The sequence below is a fragment of the Rhinopithecus bieti genome, unplaced genomic scaffold (genome assembly GCF_001698545.2).
Source record: "Rhinopithecus bieti isolate Rb0 unplaced genomic scaffold, ASM169854v2 scaffold_3067, whole genome shotgun sequence".
NCBI lineage: Eukaryota > Metazoa > Chordata > Mammalia > Primates > Cercopithecidae > Rhinopithecus > Rhinopithecus bieti.
In genome coordinates, this window is record NW_016804208.1 from 1,897,181 (window position 1) to 1,923,430 (window position 26,250).

General features: G+C 34.5%; 1 protein-coding gene across 1 annotated transcript in view; it reads left to right on the plus strand.

The window, feature by feature from the left end:
- The window catches only part of MPDZ (multiple PDZ domain crumbs cell polarity complex component), a 163,714-nt gene that overhangs the window by 35,849 nt on the left and 101,615 nt on the right, over window positions 1–26,250 (plus strand). The window contains exons 9-14 of the mRNA XM_017867162.1: window positions 2,002–2,116; window positions 2,425–2,513; window positions 12,920–13,103; window positions 13,921–13,992; window positions 22,673–22,782; window positions 25,584–25,730. Of these exons, the coding sequence (XP_017722651.1) occupies window positions 2,002–2,116; window positions 2,425–2,513; window positions 12,920–13,103; window positions 13,921–13,992; window positions 22,673–22,782; window positions 25,584–25,730 (717 nt within the window). The remainder of the gene's footprint in view (window positions 1–2,001; window positions 2,117–2,424; window positions 2,514–12,919; window positions 13,104–13,920; window positions 13,993–22,672; window positions 22,783–25,583; window positions 25,731–26,250) is intronic.

Here is a 26,250-nt window from a genome sequence, read left to right on the forward strand (position 1 = left end):
TCTTAGAACTATTATCAGATTTGTAATAAGTAGTCATTATTCTGACCCAGTTATATACTTTTTAAACAAAAGTTATTCTTTTGGTGTTATAACAAAAGCTCTATTCATATGCATAGTATTCCATCCTTGTCCTTAACTTGATATGGAAAAAGCTAGAAAATTTCAAAATTATTGGAAAGCAGTGGGTATATCAGCAGATTTATAGGTCACCAGACTACAGAGGATAAATATTAACAAAATAATTTATCCAGAAATCTCTTAAATATTTAAGAAGAGAATTACACCCAGTTTCTAGGTAAGCCTTATAGTAAATACAAGTCCTATATTCTTTTCCCATAGATGTAAAAACATCTGTTTTGTTCTATTGAAGTTTTTTCTAAGCAGTTGCTACAAATTCTTTTTTAATATCCTAACCTCCTCCACAAGCCCTTTAAAACTTTATTAGAACACTTGTAATTTCCATGATTCTGTTGTTTTTAGGAATGGAATTTGGTTGCTATTTTTTGCAAAGAGAAAGAAGTAAAGAAAGCTTGTTTATGAAAGTGTTTAAATGGCATTCTTTTGTGGTAAACAAAACATTTTATTCAGCGATATATAAATGAATGCAATACCGAAAACCACTTGATATAATTGAAAGCTTAGAAAAATATCTGTTCTGTGCATATCATCATTTCTGAAGCTTGTGCCCCTTTTAAAACCATTCGATAGTCAAATTGCCACTCTCTAAAATAGCACTCGCATAAGTCTTATTAAAAATAGAAAACACATTTGTTTCAATTGAAGCAGATTTCATCCTGTCATTTTCTTGTAATTATCTAAACTTTAAACTTTTGCTAAGTTTGCACAGATAATTATGTGCAATGAAAAAAATAAATCAAACTTTACTGTAAAATTGTATCTCATTTAAGTGGACTGTCAGAGTTTGTNCTTAGAAAATATCTGTTCTGTGCATATCATCATTTCTGAAGCTTGTGCCCCTTTTAAAACCATTCGATAGTCAAATTGCCACTCTCTAAAATAGCACTCGCATAAGTCTTATTAAAATAGAAAACACATTTGTTTCAATTGAAGCAGATTTCATCCTGTCATTTTCTTGTAATTATCTAAACTTTAAACTTTTGCTAAGTTTGCACAGATAATTATGTGCAATGAAAAAAATAAATCAAACTTTACTGTAAAATTGTATCTCATTTAAGTGGACTGTCAGAGTTTGTTTAAAGAAATTAGAAAACATCAGCTAGCCCCAACCTGACTGTCCATTAGACTCTATAGCTTTGATTTTGTTGTGCCCTTCCTACGGTTCTCTGTAGCATCTGCTGACACCATACTAATACATAGTACCAATAGCTTATCGATAATACATTGTACCCATTAACTAGTGCTTAATTTTAGGGAGACTTGCTCTTCAGTCCAACACAGAATTAGTAACAATTCTATTAGAGAAGGCTGACATCTGAGAAACCCACTTTCAGCTATCATTCAGGATGCTGAATTATGAGGAATTACGAGGAATGATGAATTAAGACATGTAGAGTCTTAATTCTGAGTTACACACAAACTGCTCAATAAATGGTAGCTGGTTTAGTTGTTGTTATTCTTTTCCTGATAGACAGTTGACCAAAGTGATATTTCCTTTCTAGATTAAGTGGCAAAGCTAGATTTAACTTGTTGATCTGAATTCATAACATTTGTTTTTTCAGCTATACTGCATCCTAACTTCTTCAGAAATTAAGATGAGCCATCTCTGAAAATAGAGTTTGCTAAAAAAAACCTGTTTGATTTGAAATTTAGTATACGCAAACAAAAATGTATTCTCTGATAAGGGAAGGTTCAATCTTATTCCTAACATCCCTTTCTGAGAAAAAATATGATGATGCCTATCCCTGTGTTCAGGATTAAAGGTATCATCTCTATTATAATTCTCTGCTGGAGAATTAAAGTAGGCCTGTGGCTTTCTTTTTACATATTTATTTCACTGTATATTTATTGATCTTATTTTAGGTTGATGCTTCTACTCAGAAAGGTGAAGAAAGTGAGACATTTGATGTAGAACTCACTAAAAATGTCCAAGGATTAGGAATTACCATTGCTGGTTACATTGGAGATAAAAAATTGGGTAATTTTAAACATTAAATATTCTTTTAAACTTGGCAGTTACCTCTGATATCTCTTACAAAATATTGAGTTGATATTACATGTTTCACATTGTTGGAAAAAGTGGTTGAAAACTTCCTTAGGAATAATTTAGTGTAGGTGACTCTTGTATTTAAGACAGACAAAACAATTATTTTATTCTTTAGCCTATGTTTCTACTAGATGATACATATTTATTCTAAATTAGAGCTTTATAGTTGGAGAATTGAAGATGGATATTCTTTGAATGTGCTTTGAAAATTGTGAAAAATAACCTATTTCTAATCTTAGAACCTTCAGGAATCTTTGTAAAGAGCATTACAAAAAGCAGTGCTGTTGAGCATGATGGCAGAATCCAAATTGGAGACCAAATTATAGCAGTAAGTTACACATTTAACAATACCTTTGTTAATTTTCATGGTTGAGAATTGCATTCTCCTAGTTTACTTAGTTTTGAGAGCTACAGTTAACTCTACTAAAAAAATACCTCTGTACTAAAAAAAGCTTAAGCTTTTTTGGTGACTTGAGGCTCTTTTTACAATTACCCTTTTTATTATTTTGTGGAAGTAAAATAAGGGCATTCGATATAAGCTTTACTAGTCTCAGTTCGGAAGGGGAGACTTCTTTCTTGAATAATTCCTGATATATCTAATTTCTGGTTGTAATGAATTTATTACATTAATATTACACTTATTATACTTTCCTTGCAGATACTCCAGAGGTAGAGACTAGATGTCCAGTACCTTTAGAGTACTGGAATATGAATTAGGGATGCCTGCATTTTTTTTTTTAATCAGCAAAATGATACTGTTCTTGTTGGCTTTATGGCGGGGGCTCCTTTCAGCCCTAAGGGTATATAAGAATGGAAAAAAAAAAATCTAGCTTCTTTTAATTAGATCAAGCTATCATTGTTATCATTCTAACATCAATGTGTTTTAAACATATGGCTATTCAAGGCAGTGTACAAAAGAGTACAACTTTAATTTCAGTTTTCAGTTGATACTGGACTCCCCAGACTGTACCCTGAAACAGAAATTCAAGAGACCCTGCACCAAAACTTCCTGATCAAATAAGTTTAGGGGAAAACTGCCTATAGGATAGTCTCCTATGAATTCACAGTGCACATAGAAAAATTGAAGACAGCTGGGTGTCTTCAATGAGCTGGTGGCTCATGCCTGTAATCCCAACACAGGTAGATCCTATCTCTGAAAAAAAAAAAAAAATTGCTGGGAACGATGGTGTCTGCCTATAGTCCCAGCTACTTGGGAAGCCAAGGTGGGAGGATTCCTTGAGTCTAGGAGTTCAAGGCTGTAGTGAGCTATGATTGCACCATTGCGTTCCAGCCTGGCAAACAGAATGAGATCTTGTCTCTATAAAAAGACACACACACACACACACACACACACACACACACACACACACAAGAGAAGTCCTGCAATAGAGAAACCTGTTTATCTGTTTTACCTTAGTGTTTACTAAACTTTTGTAATTGTGAGGTCTTTATTCTTCCAAACATATATTCATATTTTTTGAAAGACATCTTGAGGGAATGCTGATATAGCTTAATAGGTATTTGTTTATGCTTAAGTTTCTGTTGACCCCTTAGAATCTTAATAATAGTGAGAAAGTAGGATATTAAGATAGAGGAGTCCTTGTTCATAGCAATATTATTCACAATCACCATGACATGGAAGCAACCCAAATATCTATGAATGGATAAACAAAATGTGATATATATGTATCTCTCCAATAGAATGTTACTCAGTCTTTAAAAAGAAGGAAGTCTTATCACATGCTCCAACACTGAAAAACCTTGAGGATATTATGCTAAGTGAAATAAGTCACAAAAAGACAAATACGGTAGGATTTCACTTACATGAAGTATCTGAAATAGACTTAAGAAACAGAAACTAGAATAGTGGCTCCCAGGGACTGGGGAGAGGGATAAATGAGGAGTTGTTCAATGGGTATACTTCTGCAGTTCTGCAAGATGAAAAAATTCTAGAGACCTGTTGCATAATAGTGTGAATATACTTAACACTATTGAATTGTACTATTCAAAATGGGTAAGATGGTAAATATTGTGTGTTTTTCTACCACTATTTTAAAAAATAAAGGATTCCTTTATCTCTCCCTTTAAGTCCACATTGTAGCTCCATGTTTTTCTTGGGTTTTGTTCTGTGAAACTCCTGCCTACACTTGTTCACCTCTTCAAATCTATGCTAAAGATCAGATTGTGCTTGCCACCTCATCTGGCTATATGCCTGAAATGAGCTTTCTCTGTGTATCTTCATTTTACCATACAATGTAAATGAATTACTGTACATTTTTTTTGTTTTGGGGGAAAGTGAAAGAGAGAAGGAATAGTTACGGAGTCTAAATCCATATCTGATGCTGAATTACAAATTGAAAGCGTAGCGAATTTACTCTTTTTTCTCCTGTTATCTGTATTAATCAATTAGAAAGCTTTTTAAAAAATCAACTTGGTTGAAATATAATTCACATACCATACAATTCACCCATTTAAAATGTACAATACAATAACTTTTAGTATATTCAGAGTTGTGCATTCATTACCGCGATGAATTGTAAAACATTTTCAGTACCCTAAAAACATTTTCAGTACCCCTTAGCATTCACTTTCTCCCCCATTCCCCCAGTTCTAGGCAACCACCAGTCTACTTCCTGTCTCTATGGATTTGCCTATTCTGGATATTTCATGTGAATGGAATCATACAAGACGTGGTTCTTTGTGACTGACTCCTTTCACTTAGCATAATGCTTTCAAGTTTCATCTGTGTTGTAGCATGTATCAGTCTTCATTTCCCTTTATTGCTGAATAATATTCCTTTATAGGATATACCAAATTTTTTTTTACCCATTCATCAATTGATGGACATTTGGATTGTTTCTACTTTTTGGCTATTATGAATAATGCTGCTGTGAACGTTCATGTATAAGCTTTTATGTAGGTATATGTTTTCATTTTTCTTGGGTGTATACTTAGGAGTGGAATTGCTGAATCTTATAATTCTGTGTTTTACTACATATCAAACTTCCTGATTCAGTTTCTTCACTTACAAAGTTGGGATAAGGAAAATTCTCTTGTGTGATGTTCAGGAAAATCAAATGAGTGTTTTATTGAAAATACCTGTTAGCAGTTTAATAATTAAGCCGATATTAATTATTTAGAGGGTCTAAAATGATTACGTATTTGAAGGGTCTCATGATAACTTCCTTCTAAATTTTTCATTATCTTCATTCTTGTACAAGTGGAATCTCAAATATAATTCCTCTTAGGCAAGGTCAGTGATGAAGGAAATTGTTGATGCAAAGGTGGAAGAATCTTTTCTCTGAAATGTTTTCTTGCTTTCAATAAAATCACTTGACTTCACTCTCATCAGTATTCTGATTTTTAATTTTTAGTGAACATTCTTTTATTACAAAGACACAAGCATTTTAAATTCCTGAAGAATATCATGCAATGCTTTTGATCATGTATTAATTTTTTACTAAATATCACCATCTTGTGGATTTTTGAGATATTTGCAGCAATGTTCTTCACATTTAGTTGCATTTTCACAACTGCAGTCTTTGTTTGATTTTTGTTTGGACAGCAGCTATTAGGAGTATAATCTGTTTTTATTTTGTGGTTGTTGAAGTGATGAGATTAAGAAATTATTTCTTACTATTTTGATGAAGTGTTATTTTGTAACTTAAAAATATTTTGTTATAAGGTTCTTGTTTTACACATTGTGTTCTGTGGACCCCTACATCCACAGGGTTTCACTATAGGCATTACAGTGACAAGGAATAGACTGAATTTCTATTTTTCCCATTTCGTATGTTGATATTCTGTTAATAACTTGATTACTTGACAAAAGAACTCTGTTGTGTTTTCAAAAGTTGACCAAACTTGTCCTTAGATGAAAACATACACTCATTCTTTTTAGTTTGATATTCAATATCTATGCTAAAAGCAGTAGGAAATTATAATTGATAAAAAATTATTAAATAAGCATATAAATAAGAAAAAGTATCAGATGTTACCTTTGATTTTCTGTGACTGTGTTCATAGATTGAAGTTCTCTATATGTATAGGATATGTTGGAGGAGGCCCTGGCAAGCTGGGTTGAGTATGCTCAGGGGCCAGATTTTGTAAGTTGTTCCAACGAGTATTTCTCACCTATAATTGTTCCTGTTAATTGTGGTGTCTGCAGTGCACATTATGAGGATGTTGGCTCTCTTCTTTTTTTTAATTTTAATCTTGGCCAGGTGGTCTTGAACTCCTGGGCTTGACAGATCTTCTCGCCTCTGCCTCCCAAAGTGCTGTGATTACAGGTATGAGCCACTGCACCCTGCCTGAATCTCTTTTTCATGAGACAGCGCATAGGCAATTTGCTGCCATTATACTACCTAGTTCTACTGCACTCTTCTCTGTGGTACCGTGGGTTCTGAACTGATTTCTTGACTCTCTTGTGATAAAGTGGAACCAGAGCTAACCAGGACCTTTTAGGCTTCAGTGACTTTGGCTCATATATAGCATGGGTGTGATTATATTGAAGAGAAACCTCTCCCATGAAAGCCTTGGAGATTTTTATGTTTATTACTCACTTCTTTACTCTTTTAATAATAATACCAGCTTCTGAGTATTTTCCCGTTACAAAGTGCCATGTGGTATAATTCTTTTAAGATAGATCTTATTTCCATGTTACAGATGAAGATAACTAAGACATTTGAACAGAAGTCTAGGTTTAAAAGTTCATGACTGTTCCATTATAGCAGTTTCTTCTGTGCTAGTATTATTCTCTGACATTTGAGTAAGGAATCCATTTTGAAATCCAAGTCATCAAGTTCAGAAGATAAAGGAAAAAAATGCATTTTTAAACATACTTTTAGTTTATTGTTATTAAAATCATACACATTAGATTTTTCTTAGTAAAACTTCACTTTTAATAGAATTGAACAATACAAATGTTTTGCAGATAAAAACAGCCTAAAGTTCTATGCATTTTATGAATATTCATGGAGCCCCAACATGGAGATTTTTGCTGTTTTTTTTCCTTTATTAGTGTGAGAGTAAATAGCAAGTTCATTTATTTTAGATTAATTTTTGTCTTTAAGATTTAAAGAATATAAAATTTGAACATGGTTAAAAAGCCTTCTCATAGAAACCACTAGTTTATGGTTTAAAATTTAGAAAAATTCTATATATTTATGTTTAAATAGCATCATATTATATTTGTCTGTACCTTTTTATTTTACTTAAAAATTTACCTGGGAGAGGTAGCTATGTAAGCACATGTAGGTCTGTTGTGATATATTGAAGCTGGCTTAANTGGTTTAAAATTTAGAAAATTCTATATATTTATGTTTAAATAGCATCATATTATATTTGTCTGTACCTTTTATTTTACTTAAAAATTTACCTGGGAGAGGTAGCTATGTAAGCACATGTAGGTCTGTTGTGATATATTGAAGCTGGCTTAATCATGGATAGTTATTTTGTTTACAGTTTGTTGTTACAGACAGATTATTACATACTACCTTATATTTCTTTTAAGGACATGAAACATTTAAATTCTGTTTTGTTGCTGTAATACTATTATTTAGATTTGAATTTTACTTATTTTGTTGCTCAGCACTGGATCTTATATACTACAGTTTTCTTACTGAATTTTAAATCTGATTAATCTCGCATTTGGCTAGAGTGTTTTGAGTAAACTTTCAGAAAGAGAAGGTGTTAGTGGACTTTCTAAACTTTTTGTTTCTGAGAACCTCTTCTGTTGACTTCTTATATTTTGACTCTTTGGCTGGGGATAACAAATATGTTGGGCAAAGAGGATTTATTAGGTATAATCTTAACTTGAAAAATTTTGTCATCAACTGCCCCTTTTAATTTTTAATGGGGAAGGTTCTTCCCTTTCCCCTAGAAGAAATCTTAGGCAAGTCTTCATGTCTTAGGGTATTCTTATAGAATAAGTTATCCTGTGGCCAATCAAAATAATCAGACACAGTTACAAATTAGTAAATTTTTTCCCATACTAAATAATAGTCTAATTTCAAATGAACCCCCTGGAATATTAGAAGCCCGCTACGAACTGATGGCTTACCTAGAGACTTGAGCCTGGCTCACTCCTGTGTGTGGTCCTTCTCTGGTCTATGCCCAGACAAAGCCAGGGAGGTGAGCAGGTCCCAACATAACAGAAATTTCCTCTGGCTTCACTGTCAAAGCAGCTAAACAGCCTCTTCCTTGTCCTCCTGGTGGCATTAGACACAATCTACTGCATTGCCCCTTCTGCAGGTGACTTTGGACTTGAAGTCAAGGGGGAAATACCTGGGTGGGTATAGCATTCTTTCCTCTTAAAAAAAAAAATCTTCCTCTTAAGTTTTTCTTAACATTTAACAACACTCAGCTCTTTTATGCCCTGAATTGTAGTTCTTTACCACCTAGTTTAAATTTCTGCATGGTGGCCCTTTTTACAACTTGCTTTGGTATAGGATATTAATAATCATAGCATCTCAAGCACAATTTCTGTTTTCTCATACATCACACTAAGTATAAGATTCTTGGTTTGTAATTTCTTTACCACAATTGTACAGATAACCTAGTCTCTCTCTTTGCTGCCTAGAGGCTGGTAGATCTTTTTTCTTTTTATCTTTGAAATATAAGAATTTTACCAGGATACATTCAGGTGTGAGGTTTTATTTATTTTTTTATTTATTTCTCATGATTTTCTAATTTTTCATGTGCCTCTTTGATCTGTAGAGTTGGGTAAGTTTCCCTTCTCCCTGATCATTTCTTTGATTTTTTTCCCCCTCATTTATCATCTTCTCCTTATAATTTCTTTTATTAGTGTGTTGGATTTCCTAGATCAGCCTATGTGTCTCCAGCCTTGTTTCTGATCATTTTTTATCTGTTTGTTCTTTTCCTCTGAGATATGGGAAAATTACATGACCTGGTCTTCCATGTGCTGACTTTGTTTTCGCAGTACTTAAAATCTTATTGACTGCCTTCATTGTAAGTTTCTTTTCTTTTTTTTTTTTTTTTTTTTTTTTTTTTTTTTTTTTTTTTTTTTTTTTTTTTTTTTTTTTTTTTTTTTTTTTTTTTTTCTGCGTAGATACGTGTTTCTTCTTGTAACTGTAATTCCTGCTTCCATAAATACAAGGAAATGTGAATAATTTTGATAGTAAGTTACAGGAAATATCTTTTTTCCTGTTCACTGCAATAACAACTTCATAGGAAGATACATGCACCGATCTTCAATGTACAACCTGCTTTTGGACTGTGATATCTTATTTCACATCCCATGACCCTTGGTCATTCTCAGAAATAACTGGGTTTGTACAGATAGAAGTTGAGATGAGTTCTGCTGCAGATTGTATGTTTTTTTTCCCAGATGATTTAGGAATTGACAAAGTGACAGGGAAGGGGAAAGTTTAAATTTACTGTAGCTTCATTTGATTCATTTGTAGATTAACAAAATGAAGAGGAAACCAGTGGTAGAGGATCACACTGGGAGACTTTGCCCCTGTTTTTGTTTTCTGTGTTTGCTGTGATAGCCAGGAGTTAGTTGGAGTTGTATGTGTGCTTGTGTGCACACATGTGTGGATAAGGTAATTTTTATTGCAAATGAAGTAATTCTGTGCTACTACTTAGAACCCAGCTTAGTATGGCCTTTAGTACTTGGTGTGTTTCTTGGAGTTACTGATTAGGATCCACATATACCATCTGACTGCCTCATTTAATGAGAGGGTGTTGTTTGTTTGTTGCTGAAGTTTCTTCTTGCCAGACAGGCTATTCCCATACATACAGAGATTCAGTTGGCCTGCCTTTGATCTGGCCATGCGCAGACTATTTCTAGTAGAAATTCCTCTGGGTTGTTGGTCTAAGGACCTTGGTGCTTCTTTGGTTTCCAGTTTTGTTGCAGTATTTTCTCTGTTCTGTTTTGTTAGTTTTTGTAACAGGTAATCAGCAGGGTGGAGGTAGGGAGAAAGAACAGAGCCAGATACTTATGTTCAAGTTACCATCCAGCTCAGAAGTATCATAGAAGGTTTAAGGAACTGACAGAGTATGAGATTTTCAACTAGATCAGAGGTTTCTGGATTTTTGATTGAATATTTCCTCTAGTAAAAATAGCTAACTACTCATTTTCCCTCTTTCCTCCTCACTATGTATTCATATATATTGTTGTTATATATATTATATATATCATATATATACTTAACAGACATTATATGATGTTTACCTATGTGTACATATACATAATTATATATATACATATCCACATATATACATATTTACAGAGCAAATGAGTTTTTAAAATGTTTATTTAGAAGTTTTATTATATTCTTTCAGAAACCTTTGCAGTAAGGGTACTCCATCTTGGAGACAACTGATCTAGTTCTTTTTTTTTTAATAAATATAAAATAAAATATAAAAATATATCACTCGGATGCCCAGGCTGGAATGCACTGGCATGATCATGACTCACTGCAGCCTTTTGAACCTTCTGGGCTCAAGTGATCCTCCCAACTCAGCCTCCTAAGTATTTGGGATTACAAGCATGTGCCAGTACACCTGGCTAATTATTCTATTTTTTAGAATAATAGAATAGGGTTTCAGCATGTTGCCCAGGCTGGCCTCAAACTGTTGGGCTCAAGAAATCCTTCTGCCTCAGCCTCCTAAAGTGCTGGGATTACTAGGCATTAGGCACTGTGCCCAGCCTTGATCTAGATCTTATAATTTTCACATATTTACTAAGTAAAGATCTGGATTATAAGATTTAGATTATAAAATCCAGATCTTTTCTAATTTAGTAAACATTTGAATGCCTAATATGGCCTCACTATGCTTGGAAAAGCATTACATGTACAGTCATTTTATAGTCATTTTGCAATTCTAAGGAATATCAATGACTTTGAATTTCAGCATTAAATTTATTGCTCTAATTTTCAAATTGTTTTACTGTGATTTTATGAATTGAACAACACGTTAAAATTTATATTTATCTCCCTCAAAATATAATTAACTTTACAAATAAGTTTTTGACCTATGAGCCAATGGCTCTATATTTTAATATCTATAGTATGGACAGCACCATGTTTTGGTGACACTACTGTAAGCAAAAATAATACAGAGCCTGTCCTTGGAGCATATAGTCGTAAACCACATAATGGCAGAAAATGTAAAATTAAAATTCTGAAAACTGCTATGAGGAAGAATGTGTAAAAGGGGGCTTTGACTGCAGTCAAAGACATCAAGATAGTTTATTATGAAAACAACTATTGAACTGAGATATAAAGCAATTATAAGTGTTTTCTAAGTAAACTATTGAGAAAAAGCATGGTCTAGAGTGGGGTATCCAGAGAGTCCAGGCTGAGGTAACTGGACTTGCAGAGACTCCATGGCTGAAGGGAGCACTGCAAGTCAGAGGAATGGAAGTGAGCCCTCTGTGGCTGAGGGGCAGAGAGTAATGGAGTGCATCATGAGAGATGAGGTTGGGGCTGGTGGGAGATGGGGGCAGTTGACACAGGCCGTTCTAAGCCACATTGAGAATTTGGAGTATTGTCCTAGGGAGTTTTCTGTAGAAGGGAGGGTTGGGGAGATATGATAATACCTATATTTTGGAAAGATCACAGGGACATTTTTGAATGTTTTGTCATTTGTGAAAAGGGGAAAATCAAATGTATTTATTTTTTTGAAAACACAAATAAAAAGACACTTTTTTTCTTTCTTTTTTGAAAGGCAATATAAATATGACCTTGCGATACATCAATGCACTCAATAAGCACATTCATCACTGTCTTTTATTCCTTTTAATCCTGCATAGTTTGGTTTCCAGACTTAACTGTGCATTGAGATCACCTGAGGAATATAAAAGCATATTTAAAAAGGAGTAGATTAGGGCACAGTGGCCCGTATCTGTAAACCTACCATTTTGGAAGGCTGAGGTGGGAGGATCCCTTGAGCCCTGGAGTTCAAGACTAACCTGGGCAACATAGGGAGACTCCATCTCTACAAAAATTTTTAAAAAGTAGGCCAGGCGCGGTAGCTCATGCCTGTAATCTTAGCACTTTGGGAGGCCAAGGCGGGCAGGTCACGAGGTCAAGAGATCGAGACCTTCCTGGCCAACATGCTGAAACCCCATCTCTACTGAAAATACAAAAATTAGCTGGGCATGGTGGCTTGCACCTATAGTCTCAGCTACTTGGGAGACTGAGTCAGGAGAATCGCTTGAACCTGGGAGGTGGAGGTTGCAGTGAGCAGAGATTGCACCACTGCATTCCAGCCTGGTGACAGAGTGAGACTCCGTCTCAAAGAAAAAAAAAAAGCCAGGTGTGGTGGTGTGTACATGTGATCCCAGCTACTTGGGAAGATGCGGTGGGAGGATCACTTGAGCCTAGGAGGTTAAGCTTGAAGGAAGCCATGATTGTGCCACTGCACTCCAGGCTGGGCAATAGAGTGAGACCCTGTCTCAACAAAAAGGAAAAAAAAAAAACAGCATAGAAGCCTGTGTCCTACCCTAGAACTAGTGACTCAGTTTCTGGATATGGTACCCCAGAATCTATATTAAAATAAACAGAACTCTCTCAAGTGATTCTAGTGCATCCCTGTTAATACTGGTTCCCAAAGAGATATTAGGGTCTTACTGTCCATTCCCTAATGAGAGGAATACTTATTCTCCATTCTTTTCACACTAACAAACTATACATACACATTTTGTGAACTGGTAATACAAATGTCCAATTATTTAACACATAACATGCTTTTTTTTAATCGCAGGTAGATGGCACAAATCTTCAGGGTTTTACTAATCAACAAGCAGTAGAGGTATTGCGACACACAGGACAAACGGTGCTCCTGACACTAATGAGGAGAGGAATGAAGCAGGAAGCCGAGCTCATGTCAAGGGAAGACGTCACAAAAGATGCAGATTTGTCCCCTGTTAATGCCAGCATAATCAAAGGTAATCCTCAGTTAATCTGGTTTTTAGTTAGACGTTTATATTGTCTCCAATTTTTTTTAAATTCCAAAGTAACTTACTATTTCAGAATGGTTTTAAATTTTTCAGAATGCATTTTACCCTCAACTATTCATTATAAACCAAGGCAAGAAAGGAAGTTTAATAAAGTCAGGATTAATCGGGACCAGCAATGTGTCTATAAACTGTAGAGTAGGCTGCTGAATAGAGCAGATTTCTTTCTGTCTTATTCATTGTCACCATTTCTCAGTTGGAAACAGGCAGTCATTTACCTTTCTGTTTCTGCCTTACTCCTGGATGTCATTGCAATGTTCTCACTTTAGGGGAGTGCTCGTCCGCCTGGATTATTTATGTGACCTTCATAATAATTCTAAATGTCCAGCCTTTCCTTGAAGGAATTGACTTTAATTCCACATTTAGAAATGTCATTCATAAGCTGTTTGTACATGAATATGTCTGCAAATTACTGAAACCCCTATGTAGCTCAGTGATTTATTGGTAGAAATCAGGCTTTTGGCTGAAAAGGCTTTTGGCTGTTTCATTTCTAAAATTGTGGACCATTCTGATATTTATGCCATTTATACATATTGCACTATTAAGAAACAGAGGAGCAAATCACAGGAGAAATGTATTACTTCTTTTCCACTAACAGAACTTGCCTTTAAGTACATATAGTTATTAAGAAGTTTATCTCTAAAAAACAGACTCTCATGTAGGAGTTCAAATAAATATACTGGGTTTAGAAAAATTCAAGTGCTTGATTATACTAAAGATAAAATTATTAAAATATTTTATCTTTAAGAAAATTATGAAAAAGATGAGGATTCTTTATCTTCGAGGAGAAACACCAACATATTACCAATTGAAGAAGAAGGTAAACACCTAGAGCCAGCTTATGTACTTCACTATTTTCTTTTTTAGAAATGATTTTACAAATGTTATTAAGCCTCTATGGATACATTGTAAGTTACTAAAAAAAATTTCAAAAAGTGATGTTTGTAAATCCCTATTTATAAATGTGACTAAGTGGTCTTACAGATTAAAGCATTCCATTTATAGCTAAATTTTTCTTTCATTTATTGTTCACTTACACTTTCTTGCTGAGTCAGTCTATTCTTACTTCCATATTTTTTTGACCAGAACTCCTTAGGAATTAACTGGTTGTATATGTGGTTCTAATTTAATCTCTTTGTCTCTATACAGCCAACATAAACTAACAGTTATAAAATTATAAAGTATTTAAAAATAAACACAGGAGAATCATTAACACGTAAGCTCTTGGGAATGAGACTGTTCAATTTTGGGAGGCTTTTTTCTCACTTCTTAATTTTTCAGGGGTTCCAATATTTAATATTGGGAAGTTGGTTTAGAAGGTAATTGCAGAGAAATTATCGCACCTTCTGGGAATTCTCTCACTATAAACATAGGACCCATCAAGCTATTTTTAAAAATTTAGAGTAGCATTATTATTATTATTATTTGTATTAGAGACAGGTTTTGCCATGTTGGCCAGGCTGATCTCAAACTCCTGACCTCAAATGATCTGCCCACCTTGGCCTCCCAAAGTGCTGAGATTACAGGTGTGAGCCACCACACCTGGCCAGTAGCATTATTTTAATACATAGTTTTGCCAGAATGTTGCTCTCCTCTTTTTATTCTATGTGCTGTGTGCTTCCTTTACCTTTCAGATTGCTTTAGGTACTTGATAACTTAAACCCACTGAACAGGATACAAGACTGATCTCCCTCCCTTCATGTGAATTCTTTTTACTATATGATTACACCAAAGCTTTGTTGTTCTTTAACATATCTGTTCCTTCATTATTGGATTTTCTGCTGAAAATTTTGAATGAACTTTACTATTTTAGAGGGATATTTATGTTTGCAGAGATATTCCAGAAGTTAGATCTGTAGAATTCACATGTACTAATAACATTCTGCCATTTTTACACTAATAAGTAAATAAATTATTTAGGCTAAAGTGAATATCAAGAATTGTAGGAAAGGATAAAAATGTTTAGAGCATGATACTTGTGATATTAAGTGGGCATAGGTGTGGGAGTTGTCGCCAAGGTGCAGAACCATCTATTTTGCTCTGGTGAAGGTAGCTAATGAGAAATTTTTCTCTCTCTCCCTTTCTCTCTCTCTCTCTCTCTCTCTCTCTCTCTCTCTGTGTGTGTGTGTGTGTGTGTGTGTGTGTTTGTGGCAGGATACATGGGGGTGACTATAGACCTAGAATCAGGAATCCCAGAATCTTTTTTAAACAAAATAAAGCACAGACTTCTAGTACCAGTCCTCAGAAAAGGGATAAGATATTATTGCCTCTTCCACAGATATTTTACACATCGTGCAAGCCTGGACAAGTCATTTGACTTTCCAGCCAGATCAGAGGTTTAGACTTTATGATTTTTAAATATATGCCTGAAATCCAGTCTTGGGGCAATTGTGAGAGGGTAAGAATGTAGAGTTGTTCTGCTGAAGGTTGGTTGAATATGAATTGCAGACTGTTTTTATCAGCAGCATGATTCCCTACTTTCTCCATTCATAATCTCACCTGCTTAAATCACTGCCTAGCTGTGTAAACACAGCAGACTTAGAAAGAAAGTGTGGAAAGAGATAGGACTCTGAACACTCTCCTATTTCTCTTGCAGAATCAATTCAAAGCTTCCCTGTAATCTGCATTCATCCTTGCATAGTTATTTCCCTCTGTACTGAATTTATTTGCTTTTATTATTTTTAGTTGACCTATAATAATTGTACATATGTTTGGGGTACAGTCTGATATTTCCATACATGTATACAGTGTATAATGATCAAATCAGAGTAATTAGCATATCTATCACCTCATAGATTTATTTTTTCTTTGTTTTGGGAACACTCAACGCAACATCCTGCTCCTCTGGCTATTTGAAAATATACAGTACATTGAAGAGTGACATCAACAAGATGACAGATTAGAAGATTCCTCCCCCATCCTTCTTCCTACATACATACAACTAGAAACTATCAAAGACAAAAATACCATCCTGAGTTGACCAGATCTAGAGGGAGAAACAGAGAAACTTCCTAGGCCTACAGAATTGAGAAAAGCCATGACTGATAAGATAAATGGTAATTTTAGGCTGAGCTGCCCCCTTCCTCAAACTGGCATAATGCCGCTCAAAGAGAATTGCTTTAGACCCACAGTTCCCAAGATGAGAGAAGGAAATTGGAGTTAGACATTCAGTCTCTCCACTGGTCTGGTAATCTTTCACTGGAAATCCACCTAGGTTCCTTGCCTGTGAACTACTGGGAGTTCCGGGAGGGCTAAAGCACTTGGGGTGAGTTGGGAACAAAGACAGAGGCACTGATCACAGTGACTGGCATGCATTTTGGCAGGTATTCTGCACTCTGATAAGTGGGTAAGCCATGTTGAAGAGACTGTCTGGTTCCATGTTGATGCTGGGGTACAATCTGTGGGAAGATCCTGTCTTTAGTTGGATTTTCCACAAAATCCTGGTGCTCTCATGGAGCCGTCTCCTGGCCTAGAAACAACTGAAAGGTTGGGATTAAGTTTTGGTGCCAGCTTAAATCTTCCCCAGACTGGGGACCCATAGCAGGGCAACAATACAATTCTAGGGCAATGTTTAACTTTCGGTGCTTGCTGTAAGCCTTCCCTAGACAGGAAATAATAGCAAGTCAAGGAGTTAGTTTCAGGGAAGTGTTTTAGTTGCAGTACTCATATAAATCCTCCCCAGAATGGGAAAAAACAACAGCCCAGCATTTAAGTTCTGATACCAAGTAGTAAAGCTCTGACACCACCAAAGAGCACTTGCAAAAACTGGAAGAGGTAACCAGCTCCTCAAATGAACCATCATCAATGTAAAAATACAAGGATTGTGAAAACATGGAGAAGTAGGATACCACCAAAAGAAATTAACAGAACTCCAGCAGTGGACCCAGAAGAATTGAAGATCTATGAAATGTTGTACAGAAAATTCAGAATAATCCTGCTAAAGAGGTTCAGGGAATCACAGGAAAATATGGATAGAAAACAAAATGAAATTTAAAAAATCCAGGATCACAATGAGAAATTTGATAAAGAATTATTTCTTTGTGTCTTCTATTTTATCTTTGTATCTTTTATTTCACTGTATCTTTTATTTTATCTTTTATAAATAAAAGATACAAACCTTAGAAGTAAATAATACAGTAAGCCAAAATCTCATTAGAAAGTTTTGATTGAAGCAAATTTGATCAGACAGAGAAACTTAGTGAGCTTGGAGAGAGACCATATGAAATAACCTTATCAGAGGAGCAGAAAGACAAAATAATTTAAAAGGGTGAAGGAGACCTATGAGAATTGTGGGATACCATCAAGTCAACTAATCTCTGTGTAATAGGAATTCCTGAAGGAGACCAGAGATAAAAAGGCCTAGAAAGCACATTTAAGGAAATAGTAACTGAAAATTTCTCAAATCTGGAGAAAGACAACACCATCCAGCTACAGGCTTAGGGGTAACCAAATATATTCAGTACAAAGAGGAAATCCCCAAGGCACATCTTAATCAGACTAGCAAAATAAAAAAGAAAAACTGAAAGCCTCAAGAGAAAAGAAACACCACATTCAAAGAAGCCCCAATATTGCTATATTGCTTTCTAGTGAAGTAATGGAAAAGATATTTCATGCAAATGGAAACAAAATGAGCAGAAGTAGGTATACTTATGTCAGATAAAATAGACTAAGTGAAGCACAGTAAAAAAATAAAAAGACAAGGTTATTATATGATGAGAAAAGCATCAGTAGTTCAATATAGCAAGCAGATATAACAGTTGTAAACATATATACACCCAACATCAGAGCACCCAAATATATTTAAAAATTAATAAGCCTGAAGGGAGAGATTTACTGCAATATAATAATTGCAGGGGACTTCTGCACCCTACTTTCAGCAGTAGACAGATTGTCCAGACAGAAAATCAACAGTAAAACATCAGTTAGACTTCATTGTAGACCAAATTGACCCAATAGACATTTACAGAACATTCCATCCAACAGCTGCAGAGTACACATTTTTCTCAACAACATATGAAACATACTCCAGTCTAGACCATATACTATGACACAAAACAAGTCTTTATAAATCTTAAGATGCCAAAATCATATCAAGTATCTTTTCTGACCATAATGGAATAAAACTAGATATCAATAACAGAAGAAACATTGAAAACTTTACAAATTCATTGAAATTTAATACTATGCTTCTGAACAGTAAATACGTCAATAAATTAAAAAGGAAATTTAAAAATTTCTTGAGACAAGTGAAAATGGGAACACGGCATACCAAACCTATGGCCTACAGCAAAATCAGTTCTGAGGGGGAAGTTTGTAACAACAAATACCTACATCAGAAAAGAGGAAAGACTTCAAATAAACAAACTAATTATGAACCTGAGAAAAGCAAGAACAAGCCAAACCTGATGGAGCAGAAGGAAAGAAGAATAATTGTAGCAGAAATAAATGAAACTGAGACAAAAATACAAAAGATTAAGAAAACAGAAAGTTGGTTTTGTAAAGGTAAAGGAAGTCATCAAGTCTTTTGCCATAGTAACTAAGCCAAAAAGACGACCTAAAATAAATAAAATCAGAGACAAACAGGAGGCATTATAATTGATACTATTGAAATACATAGGATTGTTAGAGACTATTATGGACAACTGCACACCAGTAAATCAGAAAACCTAGAAGAGATGGATAAATTCCTGGACACTTACAGTCTACCAAGATTGTAAGATTAAACCATGAAGAAATAGAAAACCTGAACAGACCAGTAACAAGATTGAGTTGGTAAAAAAAAGTCTCTCATTAAAGAAAATCCCAGGACTTGACACTTCACTACTGAATTCTACCAAACATTTAAAGAACTAATCTAGTTCTACTAAACTATTCCAAAAAATTGAAGAGGAGGGAATACTCACAAACTCATTATATGGGGCCAGTCTTGCCCTGATTCTAAAACTAGACAAGGACACACAACGAAAATAAAACTACAAATCCTTCATGAACATAGTTGCAAAAATCCTCAACAAAATACCAGCAAACCAGACTCAACAACACATTAAAAAGATCATTAATCATAATCAAGTATCGTTCATCCCAAGGATGCAAGGATGTTTCAACATATGCAAATCAGTAAATGGGATACATCACATTGACAGAACAGAGAACAAAAATCATATGATCATTTCAATAGATGCTGAAGAAGCATTCAATAAAATTCAACATTCTTTCATGATAAAATATTTCAACAAACTAGCAATTAAAAGAACATGCCCAAAATAATCAAGGCCATATATGACAAATCCATAGCTAGTATACTGAACAGAGAAAAGTCAAAAGCCTTTTCTCTAAGATCTGGAAGAAGACAAGGATGCTCACTTTTACCACCTTTTCTTCAACATAAATACTGCAAGTCCTTGCTGGAGCAATTAAGCAAGACAAAGAAGTAACGGACATCCAGATTGGAAAGAGATAAGTCAAATTGTCCTTATGTGCAGATAAAATGATCCTATATTTAGAAACCTAAAGAATTCACCAAAAATGATTAGAACTGATATATAAATTTAGTAAAGTTGCAGGATACATACTTAACATAAAAAATAAGTAGCATACACCATAGCAAATAATCCGAAAAAGAAATTTAGAAAGTGATCCCATTTACAACAGCTGCAAGAAAAATAAAATACCTAGGAATAAATGTGAACAAAGAAGTAAAAGATTTCTGCAGTGAAACCGACAAAACACTGATGAGAGAAATTGAAAAGGACACAAAAATATGGAAAGATATTCAATGATCATGGACTAGAAGAATTAATATTGTTAAAATATCCATACTACCAAAAGATATCTATATATTCAATGCCATACCTATGAATATACCAATGGCATTCTTTACAGAAATAGAGAACAACCCTAAAATTCACATGTACCCACAAATGACTCTAAATAGGCATCACACCAACAGACTTCTAAGTATATTACAGAGACCTGTCCCAAAACACACACACACACGCACGCACACACACACGGATTAAATATATAAATATAAGACCTGAAGGAAACGTTAGGAAAATGCTTCAGGACATTGGATTGGTCTGGGCAAAGATTTTTTATGTAACACCTTAAAAGTACAGGCAACCAAAGCCAAAATGGACAAATGGGATCACATCAAGCTAAAAAGCTTTTCTGCACAGCGAAGGTAACAATCAACAATGTGAACAGATAACCCAAAGAATGGGAGAAATATTTTCAAGCTACCCATCTGATTAATAACCAGAATATATAAAGAGCTCAAAAACTCAATAGAAAAACAAATAATCTGATTAAAAATTCACAAAAGATCTGAATAGACAGTCCTCAAAGGAAGACATACAAATGATCAATAGGTATATGAAAAAATGTTCATCACTGATCATCAGAGAAATGCAAGTCAAAACTACAATGAGATATCGTCTCACCCTAGTTAAAATGGCTTTTATCCAAAAGACAAGCAATAATGAATGCTGACAAGGATGTGGAGAAAGGGGAACCCTCATATGCTGTAGGTGGTAATGTAAATTAGTGCAGCCACTGGGGAGAGCAATATGGAGGTTCCTCAAAAAACGAACAGTTTACCGTATGATCCAGCAATCCTACTCTGGGTATATATCCAAAAGAAAGGAAATCAGTATAGCAAAGAAATATCTGTACCCCTATGTTTATTGCCATTCTGTTCACTATGGCTAAGATAGGGAAGCAACCAAAGTGCCCATCAACAGGATAATGGATGAAGAAAGTGTGGTATATATACACAATGGGATATCATTCAGCCACAAAAAGAATGAAATTTTGTCTTTTGTAACAACAGGGATGAAACTGGAGGACATTGTGTTAAGTGAAATAAACCAAGCACAGAAAGACACATACTGCATGATCTCACTTGTAAGTGGGGTCTTAAAAAGTTGGTTTCTGGGCATAGAGAGTAGAATGACCAGAGGCTTGGAAGAGTTTGGGGAGTAGTGGGATGAAGAGGTATTGGTTACTGGGTACAAAAATACAGTTAAATAGAAGGAATAAGTTCTAGTGTTCAATAGTACAGTAGGGTGGCAATAATTAATAACTTATTGTATATATCAAAATAGGAAGAAGATTTGGAATGTTCCCAACACACACACAAAAATAATAAATGTTTGAGGGACTGGATATCCTAATTATGCTTATTTGATCATTACACATTGTATGCATGTATCAAAATTATCATATATGCCCCATAAATATATATGATTATGTATCATTAAAATATTTTAAAAAGAATATGCAATAACTTGTTAATTGTAGTCACCCGATAATGTTAGAATTACTCAGCATAGTGGCTTATTCGTGTAATCCCAGCTACTCAGGAGTGTTACTGAGACCAGGAGTTTGAGACCAGCCTGAGCAACATAGCAAGATCCCTCATCTAATTTAAAAACAAACAAACAAAAACACTGGAACATATTTCTTCTATCTAACTGTACTTTTATATCTGTTAACCTCTGGACTGAATTTAATTTTGAGAAAGTAACACTTATTTGGGGAGGCTAGTCTTCAAACCAAAAAAGAAATTATAGTTTATTGTTTAGTCTTTTAAGGAGGAAACAGAATCATCTTATTAGCTTAAAGCATAACAGATCTACAAAATGTGCCTGAAATGAAAGCTCCTGGATATTCCCACCAAAAGAGGAGGCAACTAATAAGAAATCTGAATTTTTTAACACTCTTTAAATTTGAAATTTCAAAGCTAAAAAGGATATTGAAATTTAATTTAGAGAATAGTGCCTAATAGAGATTTTAAAAAGACAAATCTTATGAGTAGGAACTGTCATGAAATATGGAAATCTTTGACTATGACTTTAAATTTCTCAACCAGTTTCTTGTTTTAGGTAAGCATTTTAAATTCAGTATTGTTTATATAATTTGTTTAGTGTTTTCTTTCCTTTTAAAATTTCTCTTTTGTAAATTATTGAGATATCAATTATAGGCTTTTAATGTATAGCCTTAGTTTTTTTTATTATTTCTTTATATTTTCTCATTGTACATGGAGTTATATATATTGTTTGTTGATTTCATTTATTTGATTTTGTGAAGTAATAACTTAGTCCTTTTTTCCCCTGATGAACTAAATGAAAATAAAACAGACAACATTGAAGATGACATCACTTTTTACTGTAGCATTAGCAGAGGACTTCAAAGTGAATTCTGGAACTACTCAGAGTCCTTATTATTTTAAATAAAAATTAGATAATACATGGACACTTTAATAGAAATATAGTTAAGATTTAAAATAAATCTGTTAAAAGTGAGTAGTATCAAACATACAAATGATAGCGTTCTTAATTGAAGTATTAAAATAATTATGGAGATGAGAATAGCCCATATATTGGGCGAAGAATCTGACTTGATACAATGGGATCTGATCACAGAATCCTTGGTACAGGATGTTAAGATATGGAGATTTTTGTAGTTTACTACTAACTTAATTGCCTTGACTATTTCAGGTTATCCATTACTGTCAGCTGAGATAGAAGAAATAGAAGATGCACGAAAACAAGAAGCTGTCCTGCTGACAAAGTGGCAAAGGATTATGGGAATTAACTATGAAATAGTGGTAGGTTAGCTACCTTCTGTAATTTTCTAACTTGTAACTGTATTTGAGCAGGCAGTTTGAGGGAATAATAGAGGTAATCATTAGAGTTCCAGAGAAGAACCAAATGTACAGGACTTTCTTAGACAACCTAATGTGGTGATTCAGGTAATAAAAAAAAATTAGGTTGGAGAAGTATATAGTAACAAAGAAATGAAATAAATGGGGTGGAAGTTTTGAAACTTGTATTTTATCAGTATTTTAATATTTCCAGTAATAGTATGAATAATATAGACACAAGGAAGGGTTTTCTGATTTTAAACCTATGATTTATAGAAAGAATGAAAACAGAATGAGTTTATTTAAAAATAAAACAAAATGTATCATGACTTACGAACAAAATTGTAAAAGGACTCTTTTCTACTCTTTCTTTTCCCCTCCTATGTATTTACCTTCCTGAAAAGGTTAATTCTACATACTTTTTTTCATACCTCTTATGCTGTGGTGAATGTTTTATGTTTATTAATAGCCTGTATATCTAGCATAGCCATTGTGATCTACCATTCCAAAAGGTCTAACAAAATTCATATAAATTATCAATCTTAAGATACATAGCAAATTTCACGGATTTCAAAAGAAAGAATAAAATACTATGTTAGGTAGAATTGTTCATATTTCTTGTAAATTTGTATGCCTCTGGACTAGAAGGGAGAAGATACAACAGATGACATATATTAATGACTAGCATTTATAGAGTACTTTGTGCCAAGCAGCAGTGTTCTTAGTGTTTCATTTAATCCTCATGACCATAATCATCTGTGTTTTTTTTCTAATTTTTTGAGACAAGGTCTCGCTCTGTCACCTAGGTTGGAGTGCAGTGGTGCAGTCATGGCTACTGCAGCCTTGACCACCAGGGATCAAACTTCTCCTGCCTCAGCCTTCCAAGTAGCTTGGACTACAGGCATGCAGCACCACATCCAACTGATTTTTGTATTTTTTTGTAGAGACTGGGTTTCGCCATGTTGCCCAGGCTGATCTTGAACTTCTGGACTCCAGCAGTCTGCCCACCTCAGCCTCCCAAATTGCTGGGATTACAGGCATGCACCACTGCACCTTGCTATAATCTTTTTTTTTTTAAACATTCAAAATGATTAACAGTCAAATATGAATTGAATAAGTATAGCTGTTACTACCATTTTGAATTGACTTAAGGAAAAATACGTTAAGGTCCATCTTAACAGTGGTTAATTTAACATGAAACTTCAGAAATTATTTTCATGGAGGGGTAGGGTTAATGTGGCAGGTGTGCATAACTGAGACTGCAGTTCTTCGGGTGGTAACTGAATAATGAAGGAGACCCTTTGACTAGCCATTTTGTCATAGGCATCAGAGCTCAGACTGAACTTTTTCTTTTTTTTTAAATTTTACTTTAAGTTCTAGGATACATGTGCAGAATGTGCAGGTTTGTTACATAGGTATACATGTGCCATGGTGGTTTGCTCCACCTGTCAACCCATCATCTAGGTTTTGAGACCTGCATGCATTAGGTATTTATCCTAATGCTCTCCCTCCCCTTGCCGCCACCCCGCTACAGGCCCTGGTGTGTAATGTCCCCCTCCCTGTGTCCATTTGTTCTCATTGTTCAACTCCTCATTGTTCAACAACATCTGGTGTTCTCACTCATAAGTTCCTGTGTTAGTTTGCTGAGAGTGATGGCTTCTAGCTTTATCCATGTCCCTGCAAAGGACATGAACTAATTCTTTTTTATGGCTGTATAGTATTCCATGGTGTATATGTGCTACATTTTCTTTATCCAAAGGCTGAAATTTTAACTACCCTTTGTGCTCATGCTTTCTTGGTGGCATTCCTAGTAATCTGTCAAGGGCGAAAGTGTACAATAAATGAAAAAGGACTAAGTTATTTATGGGCTGTGATCAGATAAAGGTAATAAGACATAGATCTGACTTCAAATTGTTTGCTATGTAGTGATACAGCATAAATGAAATCATAAGGGAAGTAGTGTAACAGTACTGACTAATGGACATTATTGGATGGGACATTCTCAGAGGAAATGATGTCTAAATTGGGTTTTCAGGAGTGAGAAGGATTTCATCCAGTATTAGATTTCAAAGTCGGATGATACTGCCTCTGAAGCTGACTTCTGCACATTATCATTAAAATTTTAAAAGCTCTTTTAATGAAACTTTTTTTTAGTCCTTTTATCCCTCAGTTTCCTTAACTATAAAATGAAAGGGATAAAGTAGATCATCTTTGGCATACTTTCTGATTTTAGTATTATATTTATTGGATTCTGTGTGAAAACGAGCAGCTTTCTAACATTCTTCATTATTTAATTTAACAGTAGGAAATTGGAAGTTCATTCTTTTGTTTTAAGCTTTGATCATTTTTAAAGACCATTGTCTCTGGATACAGCATAAAACCAGGAATGTGGTTCTAGGTTCTTTGTTTAGATTCAAACCCTTTTCTAGCTGTGCAGCTCTGGTCATGGTAACTTTTCTGAACCTCGTTTTTCTACTTGGGAAACAAGGAGAGAAATTGTACCTATTTATGAGAAGCAAATGAGACCTATGTAATGGGTGCTTGCAGCTCACTGCTTCTGTTCAGTTTGTTAGTTCATGAAATCAAAAGATACCAGTACTCTTTCAAAGGAAAAGCCCCAAAGCTTTGCCGTTTTACGATATGGTTTTTGAAGCTTTGTGAGAAAGATGACCACTTTTGGGTAAACATAAAACATAAAATGTGTGCATGAGTAGAAATAAAAGAAAGAACACAAAATTGTGGTGGTTTCTTTTTTTTCTTTTCAGGTGGCCCACGTGAGCAAGTTTAGTGAGAACAGTGGATTGGGGATAAGCCTGGAAGCAACAGTGGGACATCATTTTATCCGATCCGTTCTGCCAGAGGGTCCTGTTGGACACAGCGGGAAGCTTTTCAGTGGAGACGAACTATTGGAAGTAAGGAGTTATGCTGTTCCTTCTCCTCCTTAAACGAGACATGGAAAAGGTTGCAGGAGGCTTAATGTGGTGAATAAATTCTCATTTTAAATTTCACCTCCAAAAGGGACTTGAGAAAAATCTACAAATGAAAACAACCCAAAGCAGAAATTTTGTATCTGTGTGTACATTTAGCTTTAGACCTAATTCCATGCCATTTTTTATTTAGGTTCAGAAAACTATAAAACAGTCTTTGAAAATTTTTTAACATTTATTTAATTTTAGAATAAGTAATACATTCACATGTTTAAAATCACAGAGAATACAAAGATAAAGAATGGAAAAAGAGTCTCCTTCCTGTCCCCATTCATCCAGTTCTTATCATCCTTCATTAGGTAACTACTAATATATTTGCTTCTTTGTAATCTGCCAGTATTTTTAATGCATAAATAAGAAAGTTTGAATATATTACTTTCCCTCACTTTTCAAAACACACTAGCATACAATATATGTCATTGTCCAATTTTTTTTTTACTTTATA